The 19,930-nt window shown below is 39.3% G+C and overlaps 1 protein-coding gene across 1 annotated transcript in view; it reads right to left on the minus strand.

Moving 5' to 3' along the window:
- The window catches only part of ADGRE1 (adhesion G protein-coupled receptor E1), a 45,271-nt gene that overhangs the window by 18,362 nt on the left and 6,979 nt on the right, over positions 1 to 19,930 (minus strand). The window contains exons 4-8 of the mRNA XM_044658457.1: positions 16,418 to 16,564; positions 13,149 to 13,240; positions 10,818 to 10,901; positions 9,618 to 9,795; positions 8,649 to 8,780 (exon numbers count right to left, since the gene is read on the minus strand). Coding sequence (XP_044514392.1) covers positions 8,649 to 8,780; positions 9,618 to 9,795; positions 10,818 to 10,901; positions 13,149 to 13,240; positions 16,418 to 16,564 — 633 coding nt within the window. The remainder of the gene's footprint in view (positions 1 to 8,648; positions 8,781 to 9,617; positions 9,796 to 10,817; positions 10,902 to 13,148; positions 13,241 to 16,417; positions 16,565 to 19,930) is intronic.

The following is a 19,930-nucleotide window of genomic DNA, read 5'->3' on the forward strand; positions in this document are numbered from 1 at the left end:
ACACACCGTGTTCTAAGTGTTTTACAAATATGTTCTTATTTGGAAGGTTTAGGCTATTATCCTCATTTTACAGATAAGGAAACTGAGACAAACAGAGATGAAATTATTTGACCAGAGTCCCACAGCTAGGAAGTGTCTGAGGCTGGATTTTAACTCAGGTCTTCCAGACTTCAAACCTGGCACTCTATCCATTGCAACATCTAGCTGCCCCAGTTATATGTTAACTCCTTAAGAGCAGAGCCTACAATATATCTGGTTTTTTTTCTTTTTTCAAGCCCTTACCTTCCATCTTAAAATCAATATTCAGTATTTGTTCCAAGACAGAAGAATAGTAAGAGCTAGGCAATGGGAGTTAAGTGACTTGCCCAGGACCACACCAGCTGGGAAATGTTTTGGGCCACATAACTGTCTTTTTTTTTTTAAACCCTTACCTTCTGTGTATTGGCTCCTTGGTGGCAGAGTGGTAAGGATGGGCAATGGGGGTCAAGTGACCTGCCCAGGGTCACACAGCTGGGAAGTGTCTAAGGCCGGATTTGAACCTAGGAACTTCCATCTCTAGGTCTGGCTCTCAATCCACTGAGCTACTCAGCTGCCCCCATAACTGTCTTTTTTAATCAAGACTTTACACTTGTCAGCTTTCAGAGGGGAGGAGGAAAGGGAATCATAAATCAGGTAACCATGGAAAAATATTCTAAATTAAAAAAAAGACTTCACAGACAGCATTTCATGAATCTTGGTTGGTTCTTGATGAGAATTATCTCAGAATTTTAAAATATTTTTTATGAAATATACTTCTCTGAGTGCCAGAAAGGAAGGACTTATACATATTAAAAATATTAATAACACATAATTGCATCCTCTGTCAGACTCTTTCCCAAGACCAGCCAGAACTACTGTTCCTGATGCCAGCCCCACCTCAGTTTCCCAGTTAACCATGATTCCTAATCAGGACTCTGCATAACAACATCATCTGTAAAAGAAAAAAAACCATAAACAGACTTTGAGCCAAGGAGTGACCAAATGAATGATGGTAGATTACGAATATAAAGGAATATTAATGGGCCACGAGGAACGATGAGTATGTAGATTGAGAGAAACATGGGAAATCTTATATGAAATGCTATGAACAAAGTCTAACCAAGAAAAAACAGTATTTACAATGACTGCAACTATGCCAAAGAAAGCAACTTCGGAAGGCCACAGGACTCTTGGGAAATGCTACGAACAATGCTGGTTCCAAATGGCTTAAGTTATACCCCTTGGGCCTCATTTCTGTTCAACAGTAAATACCCCAAGTGGAAAAGAATGCTTCTTCTTGGCCAGAGCCATTCAGTTAGGGGGTTTCACAGAACTTTTTCTGAGACTTGTTTATATGGTTATGTGATTTGGGATTTGGGTTTTAAAAGATTACTCTATTACAGAAATGAATAATATGGAAATAGGTATCAAGTGATAATCCATGTATCACCAGTGGAATTGCTTATCAGCTCTGGGAGAGGGGGGAGGGAAGAGGGGAGGGAGAAAATATGAATCATGTAACCATGGGAAAATATTTTAAAATAAATAAATATATTTTTTAAAAAGAACTTTTTTGGGGGCAGCTGGGTAGCTCAGTGGAGTGAGAGTCGGGCCTAGAGACAGGAGGTCCTAGGTTCAAACCCGGCCTCAGACACTTCCCAGCTGTGTGACCCTGGGCAAGTCACTTGACCCCCATTGCCCACCCTTACCAATCTTCCACCTATGAGACAATACACCGAAGTACAAGGGTTAAAAAAAAAAAAAAAAAAGAACTTTTTTGTGAGAATCCAACAACAAGCATTTATTATGCTCCACTGATTTCTGGGAATATGGCTAAGCACTGGGACTACTGAGGCAAAAGTAAATAGTCCAAAGAAGCTCTTATAATCCCTTATTTCTTTAAATGAAACCTTTCCTAGTTCCCCTTGGTTGCTAGTTTTCTTTCCCAAAATTATTTTGTATCCATTTTGAATGTAACTATTTACATTCCTATTGTTTCTCCATTACAATAGTAAGCTTTTTGAGGGCAGGGACCACTTCACTCTAGTCTTTGTATCTCCAGGATGTAATACAGTCTCAGACACATAGTAAGAACTTAGTAAGTCCTTCTTAATTGATTGATTAAAGTAACATATTTCACTGAGGGAATATAAGTAAACAGATCATTACATTCGTGATCATTTGAGGAGGGAGGAGAGAGAAGCAATAACAACTAGGGATATAACTAATAATAACTAGCATTTATATAGCACCTACTGTGTGCCAAGCATTTTACAAATACTATCTCAACTGATCTTCACAATAACCATGGAAGTAGGTGCTATTAATTTCCCCATTTTAGAGTTGAGGAAACTGGATAAACAGAGATTAAGTGATATATGCCCAGGTCACATACATAGGATGTGTTTGATTTTAGATTTGAACTCAGGCCTTCCTGTCTCCAGGCCCAGCACTCTATGTATAATGGCATTACTTAACTGCCTCAAAAGCTGCATTAGAAAAGGCTTATCATCAAAGATGGCACTGGAGCTAATCAGTGAAGAAGAAGCAATGGTAAAAAAGGAGCACATACCTGGCACATGGAAACAATAAATGGAATGACAAGTTTAAGGCCAGTTTGGGAAAAATACTCCCTTAGGTACTTGGGGGAGAAGTTACCATGTTATAAAGTGACTGATACATGGAAATAAAATTTTAAAAATATTATTTTATTATTTATTTTAAAATTCTATAAACATTAATTAATATAAGTAGCCAAACATTTATTATTTATTAAACTTATTTTGTTATATTAATAAAATTACCATTTTGTTAGTTTTAATTTGGGGGGAGTTGAATGGAATACTCTCCTTACTTCCTCCTCCATCCCACTGTTTTCCTTCTTCATTTGCTTTTCTAATCTGTCCTAAAAAGACTGATGAGATGATAAAGCCACTAATATCACCCTAATTTTATGGTGCTTGCCTTCCTTTTCCATTCATGGGTGGATTCTGATAGTATCTTGGAAAATCTGCCCTGACCACCACTGTTAACCACCATCAGAATGGCCTAAGGGAGTTTAGTCCCATGTTCCTAGCCATCATATAGAATACATTGGTTTAGATACTACTCCTGTTTGCATATTTAATTGTACCTTCAACCTGGCTCTGGACAATGTTCTCCCAACACACACATTCATCTCAACCACTAAAACCACCTCTGCAGTGCTATTGGCCATACCAGATCTCCAGGATTCTATCAGTCTGTGGGAGCAGAGATACTTTGCTTTGACCAGGAGGGACTGGTATCCTTGGTCTCAAAGAAGGTAGTATTTTGGGAAAAGCACAAGCTCTGGGATCAGGAACACATACTGATTTAGCCTGACTCAGAGGCAGTTCTTTCATCTCCCTGATCTCCATCTGCCAAACAGGGATAACGAAATTTGCACTAATTCTTTTCTGGAATTCATGTGAGATTCAAATGGAAGACAATGTGTTATGGGGGCTACTTGGTGATTCAGTGGATAAAGTGTCAGGCCTGGAAACAGGAAGTCCTAGGTTCAAATCTGGCCTTAGATATTTCTTAGTTGTGTGACCATGGGCTAGTCACTTAATTTCAATTGCCAAGCCCATTACTGCTCTTCTGTCTTAGAGTCAATACTTAGAAGGTAAGGGTTGTTGGGAGTTTTTTAAGACCATATGTTATGTTCTGTTATGAACCCTAGAAATTAAAGCTAGGATGATCAGGTAACAAATTGTGATCTCCAGGACTTCAATCCACACTCACAAAAATAAATTAAAATGTCATAGAACATTGACCTTAGGTTCAGGAGCACCAGAATTTGCCCAGTTCTACATTTTTTCTGTGTGATTCTTTAAAGATGACCACCATTCAGAGACAATGTGACACTGACTAGAGCCAGAAGACTTAGAGACAGGATGACTGAGGCTCTACTTTTGGTTAAGTCATTTATTAAATGTGAGACCCTAAGCAAACCACTTCCCTGGACCTATTTCATTATCTGTTAGTAACAGGAGAGGAGAACTGGTTAATGAGGGTCCAAACCCTAGAACATGGTAAGTATCCTCTGCTTGTTGTTAATTCAGATGGATTATTATGCATGCTCTAAAGACTTGTCAATGCTAGGCCTGGAGTTAGGAAGACGCTCATCTTCTTGAGTTCAGATCTGGCTGTGCGACCCTGGGCAAGTCACTTAATCTTGTTTGCCTTAGTTTCCTAATCAGTAAAATGAGTTGGAGAAGGAAGTGGTAAATCCCTCCAGTATCTTTGCTAAGAAAACCCCAAATAGGATCAGAAAGAATCAGACACAATTGAAAACAACTGAACAATAAAAGACTAATTGGGGGCAGAGCCAAGATGGCAGCTTAGTAGCAGCAAAAGCTGAAACCACTCTGAAAATCCTTCCATACCTTCTTGGATCCCTAGTCAGGATTACACAGGATCTGGCAGATTCCATATTGAAGGACCAGAAGACTTGGAAGATGATATTCCAGAAGGCAAGGGAGCTGGTTTTACAACCAAGAATCACCTACCCATCAAAACTGACTATATTCTTTCAGGGGAAAATATGGTCATTTAATAAAATAGAACATTTCCAAGCATTCCTGAAGAAAAGACCAGACTCAAACAGAAAACTTGATGTCTAAATACAAAATTCAAGAAGAGTATAAAATTTAAGGGCTTCAATAAGGTCAAATTATTTATATGCCTATATGGAACAAGGATATATTTAACTCTTAAAAATTGAGATCATTATCATAGTAGTTAGAAGTACACATAGACAGAGGGTATAGTAGTAAGCTATTTAGGATGATATGTTTTTAAAAATCCAAGGGTAAAAAAGTGAACTGCACTAAGAGAAATGGGAAGTAAAAAATAAAATTGGGTAAACTATATCACATAAAGAGAGGTAGGTGGGAAAAAAGTATTACAGTAGAGGAGAGAATGAGGGTGGTGACAGGTAATACTTAAACTTTACTCTTACTGGAATTGGCTAAGAGAGGGAAGAACAGCCAGATTAATTGGGGTACAGAGTCCTATTGTACCCTATAAAGAAGTGGAAAGGAATATGAAAGGGGGCGGTATAGATAGGAGTAATATAAGGGAGGGAGAAGTTGGGGACAGCTTGATTAAAAGACCCTATAGAGAAGTAGGAGGGGAATAAGAAGGATGGTGGTGAGAAGGGGAGTAATATAAGGGATGGGATATGGGGGGGAGTGATTAAAAGCAAAACACTGGTGTGAAGGAGAAAGAACAGGAATAAAAGAGGAAATCAAGATGGAGGAGAATTCACAAGTGGTAATTATAACTATGAACATAAATGGGATGAACTCAAAAATCAGAATCCTAACATATGCTGTTTACAAGAAATACATTTGGGGCAGGAAGACACACACAGAGTAAAAGTAAGAAGCTGGATTGGGATCTATTGGGCTTCAATTGAGGCAAAAAAAAAGCAGGAGCAGCAATCATGATCTTAGACAAAGCTAAAGTAAAAATAGATCTGATTAAAAGAGATAAGGAAGGTAATTTCATCTTGATAAAAGGCAGTATAGACAATGAAACAATATCAGTACTTAACATATATGCACCAAATGGGATAGCATCCAGATTTTTAAAGGAGAAACTAAAGGAATTTAAGGAGGAAATAGATAATAAAGCTATATTAGTGGGGGACCTTAACCTTCTATCAGAACTAGAGACGTCTAACCAAAAAAATAAATGAGAAAGAAGTAAAGGAAGTGAGTGAAATTTTAGAAAAGTTAGATGTAATAGATATCTGGAGAATATTGAAGAAGGATAAAAAGGAATATACCTTATTTTCAGCAGCACATGGTCCATATACAAAAACTGACCATGTACTAGGGCATAAAAACTTCATAACCAAATACAGAAAAGCAGAAATAATAAATGAAAGTTGCCATAAAATCATAATATATAAGATTAATTAGAAATTAATTAGAAACTAAACAATCAAATTCCTCAAAACAGATGGATCAAAGAACAAATCATAGAAATAATCACGGATTTCATTGAACAGAATGACAATAAGGAGACAATATATCAAAATTTATGGGATATAGCCAAAGCAGTACTCAGGGGAAAATTTATATCCCTCAGTGCTTATATCAATAAAAGAGAAAAGGCAGATTGATGAATTGGGCATGCAACTAAAAAAAACTAGAAAAAGAACAAACTAAAAATCCCCAATTAAGGACTAAAATTGTAAGCCCTAAAAATCAAAGAAGAAATTAATAAAATTGAAATGAAAAAAACTATTGAAATAGTAAATCAGACTAGGAGCTGGTTCTATGAAAAAGGCAACTAAAATAGAGGGAGCACTGGTAAATTTGATTAAAAAAAAGAAGAGAAACAAATTATCAGTATAAAAAATGAAAAGAACAATTTAACTTCTAATGAAGAAGAAACTAAGCAATTATTAGGAGTCATTTTACCCAATTATATGACAATAAATCTGATAATCTAGGTGAAATGGATGAACATTTACAAAAATATAAAATATAAGCCATCAATGAACCCCTCCCCCCAAAAAACTCCAGGGGCATATATAATACATATTATGTATAAAATCTTCTGGTTTTATATTACTTTCATTTCTAAATATAACTCTTTGCCTTCCCCTCTACTGAGAGCCATACCTTATAAACAAACAATAAAAAAGAGATAACGAGAAAAGAGTTTTGCAAAAAAAAAAGTGGCAAAGACCTGTTTGTACAAAAAATATTTATAGCTGCTCTTTTTGTGGTGGCAAAGGATTAGAAACTAAAGGAATAGGGGCAGCTGGGTAGCTCAGTAGATTGAGAGTCAGGCCTAGAGACGGGAGGTCCTAGGTTCAAATCCAGCCTCAGACACTTCCCAGCTGTGTGACCCGGGGCAAGTCACTTGACTCCCATTGCTCACCCTTACCACTCTTCCACCTAAGAGTCAATACACAGAAGTTAAGGGTTTAAAAAAAAGAAAGAGGGGGCAGCTGGGTAGCTCAGTGGAGTGAGAGTCAGGCCTAGAGACAGGAGGTCCTAGGTTCAAACCCGGCCTCAGCCACTTCCCGGCTGTGTGACCCTGGGCAAGTCACTTGACCCCCATTGCCTACCCTTACCACTCTTCCACCTATGAGACAATACACCGAAGTGCAAGGGTAAAAAAAAAAAAGAAAGAAAGAAAGAAAGAAAGAAAGAAAGAAAGAAAGAAAGAAAGAAAGAAAGAAAGAAAGAAAATAAAGGGATGTCTCTCATTTGGGGAATGGCTGAACAAATTGTGCTATATGATAGTGATAGAATACTATTATGCTATAAGGAACGATGAACAGAATGATTTCAGAAAGTGCTGGAAAGATCTAAATGAACTGATGCAGAGTGAAATGAGCAGAACCAGGAGAACATTACACACAGCAACTGCAATATTGTGGAACCATCAAATGTGATAGACTTTGCTATTAATAGCAATACATTGATTCAGGACAATTCTGAGGGACTTATGAAAAAGAGTGCTATTCACCTCCAGAGAAAGAACTGTTGGAGTAGAACTGCAGATGAAAACATATGATTTATCAGTTGTTTATTTGGATATATGTTAGGGGGTTTTGGTTTTATAGATTGTTCACTTATACAAATGAATAATATAGTGATAAAAAATTAAATTAAATTAAAAATTCAAAAATAGGAAAAAATAATTAAAAGACTAGTCCCTTATGTAGCTCATTGGGGCTTGTCTCATTCCTAAGGCCAATTCACTTGGATAATTTGCATGCTCTCTAAGCTCTCATTAGCCAGGCTTCATGGATGCTGAACATATTCCAAAGACTTGTTACTCACTGGCTAATTGACATGGAATTATGCATATTCTGTGGATTGGGCCCTCTTTGACCAATCCTCTTATTACATAAAAAAATAGCAATAATGTTTATAGCTCTTATCTCACTGGATTGTTGTATAGATCAAATGATATAATGTAAAATGCTTAGAAAACCTCTTGGTCCTTCTATGAAGGACAGTTATTAGTAGCATTCTTTTTTTTTAAACCCTTACTTTTGGTCTTGGAATCATCCTTTGTATTGGTTCCAAGGCAGAAGAATGGTAAGAGCTAGGCAGTGGGAATGAAGTGACTTGTTCAGAGTCACACAACTAGGAAGTCTCTGAGATCAGAGTTGAACCCAGGACCTCCCATCTCTGGGCCTGACTCTTAATCCACTGAGCCACTTAGCTGCCCCCACTAGTAGGATTCTTATTGCCAAGTCTCATCACTGAAATAAAGGAATAAACTAGGACCATAATAGCAAACTTATGGCACACATGCCAAACAGGGCACACAGACCCCTCTCTGTGGGCTCTCTTTAGTCACCCGCCAAAGTTAGTTACTAGAAAACCAGAGGAACTTGGGGTGGAGCTGTTCCCTCCCTTTTCCATGTACCTGAGGACATTCCTCACTTCACCTGTCCCTCTGTCCAGCAGCCAGTGGGAGTGCTTCCTCCCTCTCCTGTCTGGAATTAGGTGCTGAGGGGATGACACACATTAGTTGAATCAAAATGTGAGGATAAAATGGTCTTCTTACTATTTTATCTCCTTTAGGCTATCTCAAACCCCTTCTTTGAGTCCCCCAAAGACTTGACCTACCTGATAATGTGCCTGAGGATACAGATTCCTTTATGGTGCTGGACTCAATCTTCATTGAATCTCCTTTGACTGAAAAGGTCAAGGCTACATTTTCCACCAGGAAGTCTTCTTGGATGACTTTGCTCCTAATCTCTAGAAAGAGAGGGAAGAGCTAAAGTTGGATAATACCTCCCAGTGATGCAGTTGTCTGAATGCTCCGAAGAATTGTTTCTGCAGTTCTCAGAAAGAGACATACTATTGTATAGTGGATATAGCTCAAGATTTGGAGTCAGAAGAACCTGGGTTAAAATCCTAGTCTTGCCAGTGTGACCTTGGCAAGGTGTGTGTGATCTTGGAGAAGCCATTTAATCTCTCTGTCCCTCAATTTCCATCTTTATAAAATGAGGTGATTTTGATTAGATGGCCTTTAAAGGTCTTTACAGCTCTAAAATCTATAATCTTATGACTCATATTTTCAGTAAAAGGAGGACATTGAAGGGTCAGCTTATGTCTGAGAATGAATTTCAGAGGCATTGAATTTTTGAATTCAAGGGAAGAGTCCAAGACAGCAGAGACATGAGGGCAGAGGATAGAAGAGGGAGGCTACAGAAGACTTTCAAACTTTAGGGAATGACCTTTGAGGAGGCAGCATAGTGGGAAGAAGCTGGATCTAAAACAAAAACACTGTACCTAGATATAATAACATTAGATTTTTTTATCTCTGTTGCCCTTTTGTATTATTTTGTACTGTAGTCTATCTAAGTTTACAACTCATTCACTAATGAGCTTGAGAAGAACAAGAACACTGTTTTCTATAAACTTTGCATTTTTCTGCAGAGGCTAGCACAAGGTTCTGCATGTGCTTATAGAATGAATATATGAGGAGAGAGAGAGAGAGAGAGAAGGAAGGAAAGAGGGAGGGAGGGAGGGAGGAAAGAAAGAAGGAAAAAAGGAAGTAGGTTTCAACTTGTCAATGGTAGTGTTGCTTACCTAGATATTTGGTAGTCACTGTCTGATTCATTTTTCCAGAGGGACTGACCAAAGCTGCCAGTGTAGCACTCTCCACACTGTCCAGAAAAACTGTTGCCACGGTTGAGGTCTCCTCCTGGCTCAGTTTGCGCCAAGTGGATGTCTCTTTGAGGACAGACGAAAAGTTTCCAGCAGCTTTCTGACAGAAGAGAAGACCTTTCTCAATTCACACTTACTGATCTTTATGCAGTAAAAGAGCCAAGAGTGTACAAGATTCCACTCAGTGACATCTAAACTTAGCCACAAAAATGGGAGATAGGGACCCAGGGATTCCTCCTCCTGCTGCTTTCCTCTGCCTTCATTGTCATCCCAAAGGTTAATCATGATCAACTTTCACTAATATAATAACCAAACTTTGAGACTCAGAGAAGACTTTGTAGAAGCAGGGGACTCTGGGTGTGGAATATTTCATATACTGTCAGATAGGGTTAATGCTGAATTGCTTCCCTCACCCTTTTCTTTTTCATTCTGTATTATAAAGGATTATTTGTTAGACAGCAAAGGAGGGGTGGATTTATTTGAAAATGTAAACAAAAGAACCATACAAATGTTTAAATGATAATTAAGACAAATTCAGTTGGGATGGGGGTAGGGAATGGAATTCATTACTAATGACTTAGGGAATAGGATCTCAGAGTTGGAAGAGATATCAGAAGTCATTTAGTCTAACCCATGGATTTTGGGCATTGCATGATATTTCTGCTCCCTCCAACACTTGCCTTTGCTGGGATGGAAAAATGCTGCTTATGTAGGGAGTGAAGGAAAGAGGTTGGTCCACCTGACAAGGAAGTAAGGAAAGGGAAGGAACACCGAGGAATCAAATCTGAAGCATTTGAGATGATTGGAGAGGGGTCTACATGGGAGAGGTTGCGGATTTCTGCAGGTTGTGGAAACTGTAGTCCACCTTTCCTGTAAATTTTGAACTCTGAAAGTCCTCTTCCCCTATTCCTCTGGAAAATTCCCAGAGTATCACCTCACCTCACCTCCAACTACTTTGATGAAGTAGAGTACATGTTAAATTTTTGCACTCTAAATTTCCAACCCTGGAGCAAAGTCTTCTTTGCCCCACATTAGTTTCAGCTCTAGCCAGCCATTACTGAGTTTCTTTGTCCGGGTTTCAATGAACTCCCATACTACTGACTCCTCTGAATGAACTCTTACTTGTAGAGACACAGTGATGGTCTTATTCTCACAAGTATCTTCCAGAACACTGAAGGTGGAGTTCATTAGCATGCAGAAAGGAATCTGTGCCAAAAAGGGTAAAAGTACAAAGTTCTGTTAAAGTAGTGACCTCTAGAACTTTGGAGCCTTCAGTCCAACCACCCAACAATGGGAAGAACCCTGGTTCAAGTCAGAGGACTTGGGTTCAAATCCCAACTGCCCATCATTGGAATAGCCCTTGACCTCTCATTGACACGACTATTTTTTTGTTTGTTTGTTTGTTATTTAATGATTACATGTAATAATAAATTTTCACATAATTTTCCAAAATTATAGAATCCAAATTGTCTCCCTCTCCCATCCCAAAGCTGGCAAGCAATTCAATCTGGGTTATACGTATATTATCACACAAAACATTTTTTCCATTTTTTCATAATAAGACTTTGGAGAGAACAGTTAATAGAGAAAATCTTATACAAAGAGGTCAAAGCTCACTATCTGATCAAAGCTAGAGTTTTATGATTTATCAAACACATATGTAAAATTCTCTCCAAATCAGCAAAACTATATAAACAAGATCTAAGTGGGAGAACTTGTACAAATCATAAGCAACAAAGTACATAAACTTCTTCGAGTGATTTACTTTTGCATTGATAGTCATCAATCCTTCCCAAAGAGTTAGCATGAGCTCGGGGTCTTTGACACTGACCCATCACATTGCCAGAAGACCTAGACAGCTATCCGTCTAGTAGTTCCCCCTTCCATCATCACTACTCTTGCTTTCCTCTGAGATTACCTCCCTTTACTCTGTATATATATCCTATATGTACAGCACATATGCGGAATCTGTATTACTTATTAGAATGTGAGTTCCTTGACAGCAAGGATTGTTTTGCCTTTCTTTGTATTCTTAAGAGTTTAGCACATAGTAAATGACTGATAAACGTTTGTTGAGTTGATTTGTCTTGCCTTTCCTTCAGGATCTAGTAACAATAGACTATGAGGGTCCCACAACCTTTGACTCAAGTCCACCGACAAGAATATGGAAGGCTTCAGAAGATATCAAGGATGAGGGACATGCTAGGTAGCACAATGGATAGAGCCCAGCCTAGAGACAGGAGGTCTTGGGTTCCTATCTGACCCCAGATGCTTCCCAGCTGTGTGATCCTGGGCAAGTCCCTTAACCTCGATTGCCTATTCCTTTCCCTTCTTCTGCCTTACAACCAATACTTAGTAACAATTCTAAGACAAGTTAAATTTTTTTAAAAAGATTAAAAAGTTGCTGAACTTCTGACAGTCATCACTAGTCCGTCCTTTAATGCATTCTGCACCTAAGACCTCATACAGCTTCTTATACAGCCCAACCAATAAGATGTCACCCAAGAACACTCACAGTACAAAGAAACATGGACCCAAGAGAGGCAAGGGAAATCCACGTCTCTATATTCTCCACAGCAGAATTTCTTTGCCATGATGATGTCTTACCTAGGTCTTTTGCTCTTCTTCATTCTTATTTTTTTAAACCCTTACCTTCTGTCTTGGAATCAAACCAGGAAGTGTCTGAGACCAGATTTGAATCTAGGACCTCCCATCTGGCATCCATTGAGCCACTTAGCTGCTCCCTCACCTTCATTCTGAAAGACTCAGCTTAACCACTATCACGCAATGTCTCAGGCTAGCCCAGGGGTTTGGTTTCTCCTTCTTTTTATCTACTAAGAGCCATGGAAAGTCTGGTCTCCTCATTAGGGCTTGGGGCAGCAGCTAAGTGGTTCAATTGATACAGCTCTGGGCCTGGGATCAGAAAGATCTAAGTTCAAATCCAGCCTCAGACCCTTACAACTGTGTGACTCTGGGCAAGTCACCTAACCTGTGTTTTCCTTAATCCACTGAGAAGGAAATGGCAAACCACTCCAATATCTTTGTCAAAAAAACCCAACAACACCATAGAGAGTATTGGCTTGCTATGGTCACAAAGAACTGGACTTCTTCAGAAATCTTTTGTCCACCTTCCAAATACAGCCTTCATTTGGAGCCAAATCCTGCCCTCCTTTCCCCTCCTCTCCACGCCCACTAGGGTTTTGCTTCTGGCTCTGGAATAATTCCCTGCAAATCATCAAAGGACCACAAGATCATTTTTTTAATTTTTTTTAAACCCTTAACTTCTGTGTATTGGTTCCTTGGTGGAAGTGACTTGCCCAGGGTCACACAGCTGGGAAGAGTCTGAGGCTGGATTTGAACCTAGGACCTCTCATCTCTAGGCCTGACTCACAATCCACAGAGCTACCCAGCTGCCCCCCCACAAGATCATTTTTAAGGAAAATTCTCACTTACGTATTTGGGGAGCACAGGGTGAGTTGAATTGCTCTGACAATACTTCACTTGTTCCTGGTCCACCAAGTCTGCTTTACACATGATAGGAACCCCTAGAAGGCCCAAAATAAATGTGTTTATGCTTCAGCAAGATGAACTGTAATTAAAGGTCCCAAAACATCAGACAGCCCACGCTATGGTGGAAATGAGGGTGGCCATGGATTGGGGCAGGGAAGGGAGAAGAAAGAGAGGAACTACATAAACCTTACCATGTAATTAAACACTACTTGGCACATAATTGCCCCTACCCACAGCTCTCAGCCAACCCATGAGTTCTGTATCGGGATTGTGGAAAGAATGCTATAGTGGAATCCTAGAGACTTGGATTCAAATTCCATTTCTGACACTTGCCAGATCATGGATACATCACTTTATCTCTCCGAGTCCAAGTTTCTGCATCTTTAAAATAGGTATAATTTCCCACCAGATGCTCTGCTTGGTTTTAATTCCTCCTATATAATTTTTTCCTCCAGAATAAGCTCTCTGTCAGAGATCTCTTTAGCACAGATATTGCTCTAGCTCTAGGACTCACTACCTTCTCACTTCCCTCAATTGCCTCTCCCTTCCGACCAGAAGACTGGAGAATAGAACAAAGCAGTTCTTCCCAAAGCCCCCACTTTACAGAGGGTTCAGAATTTCCAACCAGCTCTTCATTTCCCAACAGTTGTTCTGCTTGCCCAACTCCAAGAATATCAGGCCCCTGTGCCAGGCACCCTCTGGAGCACAGCAACCCTTCCCCTTTTCAGTTTCCTTTTGTATGTTGTCTTCCCTGGTTAGATTTTAGCTCCTTGAGGGAAGAGATTGTCTTTCCATTTCTTAAGTGTATGCCCACTGTTTAACACACTGCCTGGGCCCATTGTAGGTGCTTAATAAATGTTTATTGACCATTGAGGTATGATTATGCTTATTCCGCCCATTTCATTTGTTCATTTTTGGTAAAACACTTTGCAAACCCTGGATCACTATATACGTGAGAATTGTCATTATTTTCCTTGAAAAAAAGTCATTTTGAGGGCTTTAAAAGACATCTGCCTTTTGATCCAGCCATAGCACTGCTTGGATTATACCCCAAAGAGATAATAAAGAAAAAGACTTGTACAAAAATATTTATAGCCACGCTCTTTGTAGTGGCAAAAAATTAGAAAATGAGAGAATGTCTTTCAATTTGGGAATGGCTGAACAAATTATGGTATCTGCTGGTGATGGAATACTATTGTGCTCAAAGGAATAAAGAACTGGAGGAATTCCATGTGAACTGGAATGACCTCCAGGAATTGATGCAGAGTGAAAGGAGCAGAGCCAGGAGAACATTGATACAATCAAACATAACAGACTTCTCTACTAGCAGCAATGCAAGGATCCAGAGCAAGGCTGAGGAACTTATGAAAAAGAAAACTAGCCACATTTAGAGGAAGAACTGTGGGAGGAGAAACACAGAAGAAAAACAACTGTTTGAACACAAGGGCTGATGGGGATATTATTGGGGATGTAGACTCTAAAAGATAACTCTAGTCTAACTATCAACATGGAATTAGGTCTTGATCAGTGATACATGTAAAACCCAGTGGAACTGTATGTTGGCTAAGAGGGCTTAGGGAGGTTTGGGGGAGAGGGAAAGAACATGAAGTATGTAACTATAGGAAAATATTCAAAATTAAAAGAAAAAAAAAAGAAAAAAGGCCTTTTTGAAATGGATTTGGCCATGTGATTCCCCTCCTCAAAAACCGCGGGTGGCTGCCTATTGCTTCCAGGATACAGCAGAATACAGAATCTCAGCCTGGTGCGCAATGACCCATAATCTGGGTCCAAGTTGCCTTTAGGTTCTTTTTTAATAGTTACTCATCTTTAATCCCTTTTTGGTAACAGGTAAACTGGATTACTATCTATTTTATTGGATCCATTATTTCATATTCTACCTCCATAGTGTCCCTCCTACATTAAACACATTCTCTTCACACCTCTGCTCCTTAGAATCTTTTTCTTCCTTCAAGGCTTAGGACTTATCTTCTCACATCTATAAGGTAGAAAATCTTCTGTGTGCCTAGCTATTGCAAGTTATCTCTCCCATTAGAATGTAAGCTCCTTGAGAACAGGGAATTTGTTTCCTTTTCTTTGCATCTCCACCAATTAACACAGTGCTTGGCACATACTAGATGCTTAATAAATGCTAGTTGACTGACAAGTCTAACCTCAAACTTTAAAAAATGGGGAAACAAGGGCCTAGAGAGAAGAAATGAGAGAATAAATGCTTTTTAAAAAAAAAACGAACTTCTAGATAGGCCTGAGGCTAGCATTCCCTTTCTGTTTGGGATCATTTACTTTAGGAATTCTTCCCTATACATCAAGAATCCAGGGGGCATTTAGGTGGCTCAGTGGATAGAATACCAGGCCTGGAAATCCGAAGTCTTGAGTTCAAATCTGATCTCAGATACTTGCTAGCTGTGTGACTGAGGATAAAACACTTAACTCTTTTTGCTTCATCCTTACCCCTCTTTTGCCTTGGAATAGATACTCATTAACAATAGTAGGACAGAAGGTATGGTTTTATCTTCAAAACCCTATGAGGTAGGTGCCGTTATTATTCCCATTTTGCAATTGAAAAAGCAGAGACACACAGAGGTTAAATGGCTTGTCTAGGGTCACGTAGCTAGTAAGCATCTGAGGCCATATTTGAGCTCTGGTCTTCCTGGCTCTAGGGCCAGGGCTCTGCACACAATGGCACCACATAGTCACCTACATGTGACTTCATCAATGCAGAAAGCTCCACCTTCACACCTCATCCCAAAGCTCTCTACAAAAGGAGGTCAGTTCCTTCTCTGACCTTATAGTCTTCGAGATTTGCCTAATGCACTAAAATGTTAAATGAATTTGGCCATGGTCACATCATATCAGCCTTTACAGAGGGGAGAATGGGGAGATTTCAAATCACGTCTTCCTGCCTCTGAGGCTGGTTTTCTGGCCACTACGCCCATTTTATCCATGACAGTGTACCTGGAATGGAAGAGAAGCTCCTTTTCTTTTAGTTCCCAACCAGGTCCTGGAATGAAGCTCCTCAGGCACTAGGTGTTCCAGGGCTGGATGGATGAGTTACAATTTGCCTAATCTAAGTGTCTCTTTTACAGACTACAGCTCTAGTCTTCTCTCTGCTTCTGTCCCTCCAGACAAAAGAGTCTTCATGGTCTAAATTCCCAGCTCCTCTTTGCACTTCAGACAAAGATCCCTTCACTCACTTTTGCACTGTGTTTCTTGACCTCCGAAATTCACTTCACCGTTGTTCGACTTATATCCACGATTGCAGGTGCAAAAATAGCTTCCTGGCACATTGGTACAGGTAGCATGTGCTGGACAAGCTGTGGGGTCCAAACATTCATCCACGTCTGGGGGATGGAGGAGAAATTACAGTCAAGTCCCACAAATCAACTGTTATAACAAATGTCACTAGAATGGCGAGCCAAAGACAACCCACATCTACCCTTGGTCACCCTTATGGCCACCTCAAGGGCTCAAGGGGAGAGAATGTTCCAGGTGTGTTCTTGTTCCATCTCTCCTCTATATGGAGTCCATGAAGCATCTCACTCTACCACCTATTTGGAACGTGTGTGTGTGTGTGTGTGTGTGTGTGTGTGTGTGTGTGTGTGTGTGTCACCTCATCTGTGAAATGGGAGTAATATTTGTATTACTTACCACATGGTGAGGGCTGGAGACTGGGGAGGACAGAAGAATGAAAGGGTCTGAAGCTGTGATTTCCATAGTGTGGTCAGTTCCCACCAATGCAGATTAGTAACTCATCCGTAACATATATAAGGGATGCTAGTCTCTTTACAGTCTTTTTCAGAAGGAGCAATTAATGAAGCAAAGGACAGAGCTTTTTTTGATAAAGGAAGAAATTTCTATTGATCATCAAGTGCTATGAGATACTGTCATTGTTATGAATGAACAGTTTTGATGCCTAATACAAGTAGAAAAATAACTTCTTACCTTCTGTCTTAGAATCCATACTGTGTATTGGCTCCAAGGCAGAAGAATGGTAAGGGCTAGGCAATGGGGGTTAAGTGACTTGCCCAGGGTCACACAGCTGGGGAGTGTCTGAGGCCAGATTTGAACCCAGGACCTCCCATCTCTGGGCCTGACTCTCAATCCACTGAGCCACCTAGCTGCTCCCAAATAACTTTGTTTTAATGTCTCCTGATAATGTGCATATGAAATATCGGCTTTCATGCAGTTTTGGAGACTCTAGTCAACAAGATACAATAATTCCTCACTTTTAAAGAGGCAAAAAATGATTATATATTTAAAAGTCAGAGAAATATGAGAGAAAATAAATAATTTCAAAGGCACCAAAGAGATGGAAGATTATGTTGAGGTCACCGGAGTACAGCAAAGCATGATGGTATGACAACTAATTTGCATGTGTTTTATGACTAAAACTGGGAGAAATTATATAAATATCTGGAGATTACTTCAATATCCCAATGAGGGCAGTTATGCTGTTGTGAGCTCCATTCTGATTGGACATTTCAGCATTCAGGTAAGCAAATAATGTTTTGCTGTTTTCTGGCTTTAAAAGAATTGATATTTTCATTCTAAATGCCCATATAAGGATTGTGATTAAGGGGCAACTAGGTGACTCAATGGTTATCAAGCCAGGACTGGAGACAGGAGGTTCCTGAATTCAAATGGGACCCCAGACACTTCCCAGTTCTGTGACCCTGGACAAGTTACTTAATCCCAGTTGCCTAGCCCTTATTGTTCTTCTGCCCTGGAACTGACATGTCATATCAATTTTAAGATGAAAGATAAAGATTAAAAAAAGATGATGGTTAACTTAAAAAGTTTATAAAGCCTATAGTTTGAATAGAAAGGAGCAGATTTCTCCAGCTCAAGAGTAGTAAGGATTAAAAATGAAACAGTAACCAGGGAAATCATTCCACAAGATACAGAAGTTCCTGAGTGGAGCCTATAGTCCCAAGATGTAAGTTATCCAATGCACTTGAGTTTTTCTCCATCGTGTGGTTCATTGGAAGAGTGTGATCTGGGGTTATGTATGTTTTGGGAGGAACCTTTTTAAAAAGTACTGTGATATATTTCATTATTTACATATTTTTAATATGTTAAGATCAATAATATTACTTCTTTAACCTCGCTATGAAGTAAATGTGCTAAAGATATAAAATTACCATTAATGTAAGTCTCATTATACATATATCACACACTTTGTAGGTGTATTACCTTGAAAGTGGCAGGATGTATAGCTAAAAAACACATTGGATAGAGGCTCAAAAGCCATAGACTATTACATTTGAGAGTTTGAATGTTGACATATAATAGTGGCTTATTTATAAGAACAAAGATCAGCTAGAGTGAGAAAGGATTGCACCGAGTCTCACTAAGGCAGAAGTGAGAGTGTCTTGCACACCTAGATGAGAGATGTGAGGCTCCTACACAGTATGTGTGTGGTTTTTTTTTAAACCCTTGTACTTCGGTGTATTGTCTCATAGGTGGAAGATTGGTAAGGGTGGGCAATGGGGGTCAAGTGACTTGCCCAGGGTCACACAGCTGGGAAGTGGCTGAGGCCGGGTTTGAACCTAGGACCTCCTGTCTCTAGGCCTGACTCTCACTCCACTGAGCTACCCAGCTGCCCCTACAGTATGTGTTTTTAATATACTAGCACCATAGTAAGTAGATGCCCCGTATAGCCTACACATTATGTGTATCATATATAATTGTAGAGTTTTGCCTGTAAGCCTGAGAGATTGAGTGACTTGTCATTGATTATACCTATTAATAGAGGTAGAACTTAAAACTCAGGTCTTTGATACCTTCACATTGAGAGTTCCTAAAGGTGAAAACATCAGTGCAGGTAAAGACAGAGATAAGTCTTCTTGACTCCAAGCTTCACACTCTATCCACTGTACCACCTTTCACTAAGCCTCCTAAGCAAAGCATTTTACAGAGAAGTTCATATTGGTAACCCTCCTCTATGGAGCCAAGGAGGAAAGAGAACACTTCAGGATCTTTATGCTGAGAGAGTCCTTGGAAGCTCCCCAGTCCAACCTAGACCAAAGCAGGAATCCTTTCCATAATGTCTCCAGCCAATGGTCATTCTACTACTGTTGAAAGATCTCAATTGATAAAGGACTCTCTGAGTCCAGGAGGAACATATTCCTCTTCTGTAAGGAAGTTTTTTCTTATGTAAGGTGTACTCCTTAAGACTTGAGCAAATTTACAGGTCATAATAGTCAAGTTACAAAACCAATGAGATGTAAAAGTACCTCTGAGGTAGATTATACTCATAATTTAGTAGGGTGAGGCTCTTTGTGGTATGAGGAGATATTCCATGCTTCCACCATAATAAGTAGACCTCACTTGTAGTCCACACATTATCTGTATTACATATAATTTTAGAGTTGCCTGGAACTCTGAGGGATTGAGTGATTTGCCATTGATCATACCTATTAATAGAGGTAGAACTTAAAACTCAGGTCTTTTTGACTCTGAGGACAAACTTCTATCGACTATGCCATCATATAGCCTCAATCAATTATCATCATATTATTCTTGTTTATCATGTTAATTGACAATCTCATTAATAAAATAGGAGAAGCAAATGAAACAATCTCATATTAAATTGACAAAAATAATTAAAAGCAATGAAATTCAGTGCTAGTGGAATTGTAGAGAAATAAATATGTTCATTTTTACAGGGAAAGAAAGAAAGAAAGAAAGAGAGAGAGAGAGAGAGA

Source organism: Gracilinanus agilis, chromosome 1 (genome assembly GCF_016433145.1).
Source record: "Gracilinanus agilis isolate LMUSP501 chromosome 1, AgileGrace, whole genome shotgun sequence".
Classification (NCBI taxonomy): Eukaryota; Metazoa; Chordata; class Mammalia; order Didelphimorphia; family Didelphidae; genus Gracilinanus; species Gracilinanus agilis.